The following is a 10,504-nucleotide window of genomic DNA, read 5'->3' on the forward strand; positions in this document are numbered from 1 at the left end:
ACTCTCTTCAGAGCAGCCTTAGTGAGCAAATTTGGCTACCCTCACTACGGTGCCTAGGGGAATTCTGGAGGGGGGACTTCTCTCTCTCTCTCATACTCCTCAATTTGCTCCCTCCTGGCAGCTTTTAACATGTTAAAAAGTTCCGGAGGAAAGGAACCTAGAGAACTCCCTGCTGCATGATCTGGGGAGGGGAGGGAGGGGTTACTTATCTGCTTCGATGAACTAGACTGCCCCTGAAAATGGCGGTTAACAAGAACAGTTGGGGGAGTTGGCTCCTACTGGGCTGTTGTAATAGCTGGGTTCGCACCACTCAGCTTTTTGGCAGGCAGCGCCATGGAGTGCTAATTGTCACTCATGTCCCAGGCAGCAATGGCAGCTCAAAACAGACGGCTCCCTGAGGAGAAGCCCTTGGACTGCACTTGCTTTGCAGCTATATGATTGCTGAGATGCAAATGTTTTCAATGTAAAAAATGGAGGCTTCTTTAAGCAACCATGTAAAAAAAATCCAGCAGGAAAAAAAAGAACTTTTTAAAGCTTAAACCTTAAGAGCTATGGCTCTGTTAAAGGGGGGTGGGGGGCGCCTTAAGGACGCAGGCCCAACTGTAAAAGATTTTAAACTGTAACTGTTTAATCTTAACAAGAAAAAAAACTATTCTAACACTCTAAATACTTTAGTACTAAGAACTACTGAGTTATGAACTACCATTTTAATTTGAATTAATGATCAATTTTAACACTACACATTAATAATTGGGGAGAGACCAGTCAGACTTGCTACTCCCAAGATAGGCAGGATGACGACTGAAGCAGGGTGCCTCCCACCACACAAGACAGGAAGTTGAAAATTAGTCCTGCCATCCTGTTGGATCCAGCCAGTTTGGTGTAATGGTTAGGAGTGCGGACTTCTAATCTGGCATGCTGGGTTCGATTCTGCCCTTCCCCACATGCAGCCAGCTGGGTGACCTTGGGCTTGCCACAGCACTGAGAAAACTGCTCTGACCGAGCAGTGATATCAGGGCTCTCTCAGCCTTACCCACCTCGCAGGGTATCTGTTGTGGGGAGAGGAAGGGAAGGCAACTGTAAGCCGCTTTGAGACTCCTTTAGGTAGAGCATAGCGGCATATAAGAACCAGCTCTTCTTCTTCTTCAGTAATCTCAGGGCTCTCTCAGCCTCACCTCCCTCACAGGGTGTCTGTTGTGGGAAGAGGAAAGGTAAGATGACTGTAAGTCGCTTTGAGCCACCTTCAGGTAGAGAAAAGCGGCATATAAGAACCAACTCTTCTTCTTCTTCTTCTTCTTCTTCTTCTTCTTCTTCTTCTTCTTCTTCTTCTTCTTCTTCTTCTTCTTCTTCTTCTTCTTCTTCTTCTTCTTCTTCTTCTTCTTCTTCTTCTTCTTCTTCTTCTTCTTCTTCTTCTTCTTCTTCTTCTCCTCCTCCTCCTTCTATAAGAATGTCGTTGCATCACCTTTTGTAGAGCCTTATCACAATAGTTACAGAGCCAAAATGCTTAACATTGGTTGAGTGTTTTTCTCACTTTTTTCCCCACAGAGTAAGAATGACCCAAACTCTACTTACAATGAAGAGAATCTGACTCAGTGTATTTTTGACCTCTTCAGCGCAGGAACAGAAACAACATCCGTGACACTGCAATGGGCACTGCTTCTCATGGCAAATCACCCAAACATCCAAGGTATGTGCTGAATCAAGGAATGCCCCCTGGCCTGAGTTTTCCTCTTATTTTAATAATCCTGTTGAGTTTTAATATTGCGTGACTAATGACCAGTACAATCCAAGGCATTCGTTTGTTTCATTTCCTATTTAATATGAGCTGATGCACGGCCCATAATGCTGCATTGCTTTAATGTTTTGGGATGCGGGACAAAGACTTAAGCTTTGAACACGTGATTGCTTTCACTGAATAATTAGAGTACTAGTAGCCGAGCTTGGTGCAGGTGGAAAAATGCTGTCTTAGCTATCTTACTGACTTGAGACTCCATTGAAATGGAGGCATCAAAAATCACTCCCAAGTTCCTGGCTTGGGGTACAGATGTCATTTGCACCCCCATCCAGGCAGGGAAGATGCGCTTCCTGTTCCTCCCCATTTAGAATCAGCCACAGGACCTCCGTTTAGGAGGGATTGCATTTCAGGTAACTCTTCCTAATCCATTCAGTTACAGCTTCCAAACAACTGTCAAATATTTCTGGGGGGATATCTGGCATATCATCCTTCAGGAGAGTACCGTCCCCTGTGGTACCCCGCACGGTAGTGCAAAGGGGTCAGATAACACATTTCCCACTGCAACCCTCTGTGACTTGTTCTCAAGAAAGGAGGTGAGCCACTTAAGGGCCATTCTCCCTATCCCTGTGTCAGCGAGGCGATAGACTAAGAGCCCATGACTGACCACATCAAATGTGGCCAATAGGCCTAACAACATGACAATGGTTGACCTGCCTCAATTCTGTTGGCGTTGGTCTCCACCCCATGACCAGGATGTTCTTGCCACCTTGTTGCAAGTTTTCCACCATGCTAGCTCTAGCCATCTAACCTCCCTTTTCCTCTCTCGAAATTCCAAGGAAAGCCAAGGAGCCAGTTTGAGGTGAGGGCGAAGAGGGTGCTCAGGAACAATCACGTCAATGGTGGCCAACAGGCTGGACTGCCAGTACTCCACCAAGGCCTCCAATGAGTTGCCTGAGGCCATCAGGTCCCACAGAGCATTCAGGAATCCCTCAGATTCCATAAATCTCTGCAGGTGGACCAAAATATGTCCATCACCCAAGCAAGGAGAGTGTGGCATCCTCAGCCGAGCCTTCAAGATGAAGTGGTCAGATCATGGTACAATGTTGTTAGCCACCAGATCCACTTCAATCCCTGGACCAAAGATTAAATCCAGGGTATGGCCATTCTGATGAGTGGGACTGGCAACGAATTGTGCGAACCCCAGTGTTGCTATGGACAACACCATGTCCAGGGCAAGTTCTGGAGCCGATGAATCTGCATGAACACTGATATACCCATGTTAATGGGTACTTTTACATGTTCATTGTTTAGTAACTGGTTGCACAACGTCCTGAGAGCGCAAGGACAAGAGGAGTGGTATACAAATCGCTGAATGAATGAATGAATGAATGAATGAATGAATGAATGAATGAATGAATGAATGATTGATTGATTGATTGATTGATTGATTGAATGAGAAACCCCAGGGTTTCATGAAGCCCTGATTGAGAAAGTCTGCTCCAAAGTAATCATTTTCTCCAAGGGAACTGGTCTCTGTAATTGGGAGATCAATTCTAATTCCAAGAGATTACTGGGCTGCACTTGGGCTGGGAACCCTAAAATACAGTCTCCAGACTAAAGAGGTATTTTAATATATTTTCCCAGAGAAAGTCCATAAGGAGATTGAAGATGTTTTGGGTTCCTCTCGCTCGTTCAGCTATCAAGATTGGAAGAAACTGCCATATACCAATGCTGTGATTCATGAAATTATGCGTTTCAAATATATCTTAATAAGTACCATCCCCAGAAAATGTGTAAAGGACGTGAACATATTTGGTTATCTCATTCCAAAGGTACAAATCTGAATCTACAAGTGGTAATACTTTATAAGATATTAGTAATCAAGCCCGCTGTAATTTAAATACAGCGGGCGCTAGGCCAGGGAGCCCCTGGCAGTTGCGCGGAGTGCGGCTGTCGGGGGCTCCCTTTGCCGACGGCCTCTCCCCGCATTAGGCCGCCGGCAAGGGAGCAACTGTGCAGTAGTTGCCTGTGCAGTAGTCCTCTTCAGTAGTCCTCAAATGTACAGAGAATAACAAAGAAGAAATACACATGGCCTGGCTATGTCAGGTAGGATACTGTTTTAATGGTTTTATCCTTTTATCAAGTTTATGGCTTTTATCAGAAACTTGTACCATAATTGTTGTACACTGCCCTGAGCCTCACCAGAGAGGGCGGTCTGTAAATTAAATAAAGAAATAATAAGAGTCATCTACATTGCCCTCAGCATGATTGCTTAGCTATCTGAGCCATTTCCCCTATATTCTATTGTAGGTGAAAGGGCATAAAGTGGGCATCATTCCTTCATGCAGAGAAGAATAATCACAGTGTGCAATATTGAACTAAGACCGATTTCCAATAAATAAATGATCATTTAGAAGTCTGAAACCGTTTCCCTCACCACCACGTTATCAAACCCAGAAATGATGTTGTGGACCCAATGTGATGGAAAAACCATCTCTCCCCCCCAGTCTCTTCCCAGATGCCAGCCACAGGATGGGTACATTAAGACAATGACTGAAAAACGTTTACTGTTGCTGCCTGCGCACATCCTAAACAGACACTTTTATCCTTACAGGATACATTGATTATTCTAGATTTCCGCTCTGTTCTTCTGGACCCTAAGCAATGGGAGAAACCTCTGGAGTTCAACCCTAATCATTTTTTGGACAAGGACGGAGGTTTTGTGAAAAGAGAAGCATTTCTTCCATTTGGTCAAGGTAAAGACAGAATTCAGGACTAATATGATAGCCATGTTTGTAAACAAATACAACAACCTTTTTATAGGATGTCCTTTCTGGTTGGCTTAGGGTGGGTAACAGCGGGATTCATACAATTAACATAGATAAACGAAAACTGTTTTGTAAATTATGGTAAATTATATTTTTGAATCACCTTCTTAATTTTATAGATAGGGCCCGATCTTGGTAGGCAGTTATTAGAAGGGGAAATAACAAAGGAATATTTGTTCCACTTGGGGAATTATTAATATTGTTATTTGATTTGGCCTACCGCTCCCAGCCAAGCTGGCTTTTGGCGGGTTACATATTTAAAACCCCACAATAAAACCCCAGTATAATACCCTATCCCACCCTGATGATGAAAATAACCCTCCCGCACTTCCAAACTTCCCAGCCCACTGCTTCAGGGGATGGATGGCAAAAGAGAGTAATCTGGGAGTGGTTGTTGTTCTAGCCAATCTGGGGATGAGGGCCTAGGTCTAATTACCATGGCCTTGCCTGAAGACCTGGTGGAAGAGCTCTGTCTTACAGGCCTTGTGGAACTGAGAAAGCTCCGACCAGGCCCTCAGCTCACCTGGAATCTCAATCCACCAGGTCGAGACCACGTGCACCTGCCATGGGCCAGGGATCACCAACAGGTTTTCACCCACAGAGCAAAGAACCCTAGGGGGCATAGGAGGATAGGCGGTCCTGAAGATCATAGAATCATAGAGTTGGAAGGGGCCATACAGGCCATCTAGTCCAACCCCCTGCTCAACGCAGGATCAGCCCTAAGCATCCTAAAGCATCCAAGAAAAGTGTGTCTCCAACCTTTGCTTGAAGACTGCCAGTGAGGGGGAGCTCACCACTTCCTTAGGCAGCCTATTCCACTGCTGAACTATCCTGTGAAAATTTTTTCCTGATATCTAGCCTATATCGTTGTACTTGTAGTTTAAAGCCATTACTGCACGTCCTTTCCTCTGCAGCCAACGGAAACAGCATCCTGCCCTCCTCCAAGTGACAACCTTTCAAATACTTAAAGAGGGCTATCATGTCCCCTCTCAACCTCCTTTTCTCCATGCTGAACATTCCCAAGTCCCTCAACCAATCTTCATAGGGCTTGGTCCCTTGGCCCCAGATCATGCTCGTCGTTCTCCTCTGTACCCTTTCAATTTTATCTACGTCCTTCTTGAAGTGAGGCCTCCAGAACTGCACACAGTACTCCAGGTGTGGTCTGGCCAGTGGCATATACAATGGGACTATGACATCTTGTGATTTTGATGTGATGCCCCTGTTGATACAGCCCAAAATGGCATTTGCCTTTTTTACCGCTGCATTATACTTCCTGATCATGTTTAGCTGACAATCCACAAGTACCCCAAGATCTCGTTCACACACAGTGTTACCTAGAAGCGTATTCCCCATCCAGTAGGCATGCTTTTCATTTTTCTGACCCAGATCCAGAACTTTACACTTATCTTTATTAAATTGCATCTTGTTCTCATTTGCCCATTTTTCCATTGTGTTCATATCTCGTTGAACTCTTTCTCTATTTTCTGGAGTATTTTCCAGTCTTTCCAATTTGGTGTCATCTGCAAACTTGATTAGTCCCTTTACCCCCTCATCTAGATCATTAATAAATTTGTTAAAAAGTACTGGACCGAGAACCGAGCCCTGAGGTACCCCGTTACTCACCTCCCTCCAGTCTGATGAAACACCATTGACAACAACTCTTTGAATGTGGTTCTCTAACCAATTCCCTATCCACTTAACTATCTGAAAATCCAGATTGCAGTCCTTCAATTTATCCATCAGAACATCATGGGGAACCTTGTCAAAAGCTTTACTAAAATCCAAGTAAACGACATCAACCGAATTTCCACGATCCAGCAAACCTGTTACTTGGTCAAAAAAGGAAACCAGGTTGGTCTGACAGGACCAGTTGGAGACAAATCCATGCTGACTTCCTTGGATCACCAAATTGTCCTCCAGATGTTTGCCTTAACAAAGTCTTATGTCAAATATGTGTTATGTGACATATTTTATAGAAGAAATTACTGGAAAATATACTCCACTGGATATAGCTTAAGAAGAATGCAGGTTAATTCCTCTTTTATGTGTGTGCGTAATATAGAGCTCTTACACTGACAAATTTGCAATGTGGTCTCAAGTGCCGTAGCCATGTCGAAATCCAGCCTGGTAGCTGAGCATCAATTTGAGACAATACCTGGAATTATATTTCTCACTTGTTGACTCCCCTTGTTTCCTTTGCAGGAGCCCGCAACTGTCTGGGAGAGCAGCTGGCAAGAATTGAAATTTTCATCTTCTTCACCACCCTGCTGCGGATGTTCACCTTCCAACTCCCAGAAGGCGTAAAGCAGCTCAGCATAGAACCTGTACTTGGGCTGACTTTGGTTCCTCGACCATATAAACTCTGTGCTGTTCGCCGCCACAGTGCATCATGAACCCTACAGATGGGAGTAGCTCATTTGTTACTGCCAAAAATATCTCCTTCATTCCTTTTGCTTCATCCTAAACCTGCTCTCATCTGCTCAATTCATCATGTCTTTGATTTCTCTGTCAGAGCTTGTTGGATACCTCCTCAAAATGGAATTGAGATGGATCCTGATTGTTCAACTATTGGGAGTATCTGACAAACTTATCAGGAGACGTGGTTAACTGCATGCAGTAAAATAAATCTCTCAAGAAGCATATTGCCAAAGTAAAACTTTAAGTAGGGGTATTGCTGTGTTGGTCTGAAGCAGCAGAACAAAGATTTAGTCCAGTGGCCCCTTTAAGACCAACAAAGTTTTAGGCAAGGTATAAGCTTCTGTGTGCATCTGGACATACCTAGGCTGATTCCCTAGGATATACTTATGGAAACTCAGAAGGCGGGGGGGTGCCAAGTGCAGCAAGAGCCTCTTTCTTTCTTTTCTTGAATGGGCGGGGGGGGGGGGGGGGAGAGAGGATTGGAGACAGCAGAAGAGGGGGGAAAATAGAGGCAAATCTCTGCCCAGAGAAGTTAGGGCTTCTGAAGCATCTGCTGAGAGAAGTTAGGGGTTCTCCTTTAAGAGAAACCTTGCAGCTTGGGAATGAGGAAGCCTTTGAACTTATTCCCTGGCCAATCAGGGCTTTTCTACAGCATTGGTGGCTCGAGGCAGCTAGTTAGTTCGGGACAAAGCAGAGAGCGGCACCTTTAATCATGCCGATTTTTAAAATATTGAGTTATTTCCACTCCAGGATATTGTGGGGAAAAGGTAGGGTCATTCCGGATGAATCATGCTTGTTACAGAGGGAAAATTTAAATCTCCCCAAATCAAAATAGAAATCGCATTCAGTGTAGACAGCAAAGATTGAATTGACCTGCGATTGGAATAAAAGCTCCATGCAGATTCAGCCGTAGTCTCCCAGTTCCTGCTGATACCTAGAGCTTGGCTGAGTAAACTGTGGCTCTCAAGATGTCCATGGACCACAATTCCCTTGAGCCCTGGTGGCACTTCCACTGCCCTGAGCAGCTCCAGGTGTGGCAATACCAGGCCTTGGTATGATGGGGTGGGGGTGAGATCTTTTCAATTTTTGTTCTGTAAAGAGAAACTTGGAGTCCCGAGCTGTTTCGTAATAAGAACACCCAGCTTGTACTTGAAATATTGCCAATGATAATATGCTGTTTCCAAGGCCAGAGGGAACTGTAATTGATTATATTAACAATTGAAGGCTGGCCAGGGAGGGGGAAGGAACAAAAGTTGCCTTTTGTGACCTTTTCAGATGATGCTAAGAAAATCTATGCTAGGTTAATTCATCCTATAGCATGCACAGGTGTGTACAATCAAGACAGCTGAAAAGAAGAAAGGATTCATATGAAGAGTGATTTTGGAAGAGAGTTTTACAGCCGTGGACTCCTGTGAGGACATCCACTTAAACAAAGCATGGGTTAGGAAAGGTGGCAACTTCCGGCCATATGTCCTCAAGCCCTCCTCCAGAGATGTTCATGGTTGGATTTATGATAACATCAAGTTTTCTTGGCCTCTGTACACCTGAGTGTTACTGGGGCCAGCTGGATAGAGTTGCCTCACTAGATCATCTCAATTGCCCCAGCCCTGGCTAATCAAAACTGGTTATCTGTTTCGTTCCTGTTTTATGTAAACTGCCCTGAACCTTTAGGGAGGGAGGCATATAAATAAATAAATAAATAAATAAATAAATAAATAAATAATTTAATTAATTAATTAATTACTAATTATAAATGGGGAGGGTGTCTTGGGAGAGCAGCCTCATTGTGAGTCCTGACACCTGCCCACAGAGGCTCTGCTGGTACACATTTGTATAAAGTATTTAGACCTGCCTGAACTACGCTTGTCTCCCAGCTGTAGGGGGAGGCAAGTTTAAGTTAGGGTTCTGTTCTTAAAATTTCTGCCACACAATCGATTTGTATTGTTACTCTGGCTTACTGTAGCTTTAGAATATCTTTTAATACACCTTTTAACAGATGTTTGGCTCTGGTGGGTTTTACTGGCTCTCTGTGTCTTGTGGGACTCACAGAGGGGTAGCCTAAGTCCGGCATACCCCGTGAGGGGGCAAGGGGGAGACCTCTAAATCTCCCTCACAACCCCTTCCTATACACTTGCTACTTTCAGAACAGCTGGTAACTGAGGGGAAGGTTTAAAGTTTAATACCAACCTGGTTCCCCAAAATTGTTGAAGGCTTTATCGGTCCTCTCAGTTGGTAGGTTAAAAAGATCTGTCAGAGCCATGTGGAATGGCATTGTGTCAATAAATACATGTGACAATCATAACCCTTCCTTGAAGGGATACATTCCTAGATAATGTAACGATGGTGTAAGAAGTTTCAGCATCCGTGTTAATACATGGGATGTATAAGGGTATTAGTGGAGAGAAAAGAACAAGAGAAGCTGCAACATCTCTGCAGAAAATGAAGAACCACTAGAGAACCACCATTTCGATTTTACTGGAAATCTTCAAAAACAGAGAGGAAAAAAGGGAGGGCCATGTGGACATCTAGAACTTTGAGTGTTTTGAGTCTCGCTTTCTGAAATGACTCTGGTCACGCAAGAAGTATCGTGTAATTGGAAGCACATGGTGGATATTGATAGACTTTTCTCTGGATTCTTTCATTAAGATATGCCTTTCTAAATTATTCATTTGCTGAATGATAGATGAAGGACCTTTTGAATCCTGTTCCTTGAATGGTCGAAATATATTTGAAACAGATGTGCTTCCAGAAGTCTTCTTAGGCAGATGCACACATCAATTTTGCACTTACACCAGTCTGACATTGGGAAAGTTTGAGGGAATTCAGAAAGAACAAGGCACTTTGGCCCGTCCTTTCACGAGGAGGCCAAGGCATATGCCAAAAGGTGGAAGAGGGTCTTCCTTCAGTTTCTTCATTGTGTGTTATATGCCATCCTGTAGCTTCTGACTTATGGTGACCTTATGAATTAATGGTCCCCTCTTCCCAGGTTCTATCATTAACAGCCTTGCTCTGGTTTTGCAAACTGAAACTTGTGGTTTCCATAACCGTCATATCTTTTGTAATATCTTCCACTGCATAGTAAAATGAGTTCCTGGAAGAGTTGAGGGCCCAGTCAGAGCTATCACAGTTCTGCAAGGCCTGCAAAATGGAGCTCTTACACCTGGCTGTAGGTGGAGGCTAGGACCAGGAAATCCTGCCCCCTTAACTCATAGCTGATGCCAAAAACTTTTAAAGCAAGTTTTCCAACAGCGGTCCACAGGCTGCATCTTGACAGGGCTCCGGGGAGGGTGGGAATTTTAATTTGTTTTTACCTGCTGCCCTCATGGATTTTAAATGTGTAACTGGGAATGGTTATTAATTTTATTGTTATTGTGAGGTTTTAATACATAACCTGCCAAGAGCTAGCATGCTGAGAGTGGCAGGAAACAAAATAAAGCAAACAAACAAACTATAGTAATAATAATAAATGTATTAATATATGCCACCCTTCATGAGTCAAGCCATCCCTTGTTTGATCTTCCTC

General features: G+C 43.9%; 1 protein-coding gene across 1 annotated transcript in view; it reads left to right on the forward strand.

Annotated features, from left to right (window-relative positions):
• The window catches only part of LOC143842760 (uncharacterized), a 59,513-nt gene extending 52,111 nt beyond the window's left edge, over positions 1 to 7,402 (forward strand). The window contains exons 15-18 of the mRNA XM_077347915.1: positions 1,546 to 1,687; positions 3,380 to 3,567; positions 4,350 to 4,491; positions 6,766 to 7,402. Coding sequence (XP_077204030.1) covers positions 1,546 to 1,687; positions 3,380 to 3,567; positions 4,350 to 4,491; positions 6,766 to 6,956 — 663 coding nt within the window. The 3' untranslated portion in view covers positions 6,957 to 7,402. The remainder of the gene's footprint in view (positions 1 to 1,545; positions 1,688 to 3,379; positions 3,568 to 4,349; positions 4,492 to 6,765) is intronic.
• Positions 7,403 to 10,504: the final 3,102 nt, after the last annotated feature.

The sequence above is a fragment of the Paroedura picta genome, chromosome 8 (assembly GCF_049243985.1).
Source record: "Paroedura picta isolate Pp20150507F chromosome 8, Ppicta_v3.0, whole genome shotgun sequence".
In the NCBI taxonomy this organism is placed as follows: domain Eukaryota; kingdom Metazoa; phylum Chordata; class Lepidosauria; order Squamata; family Gekkonidae; genus Paroedura; species Paroedura picta.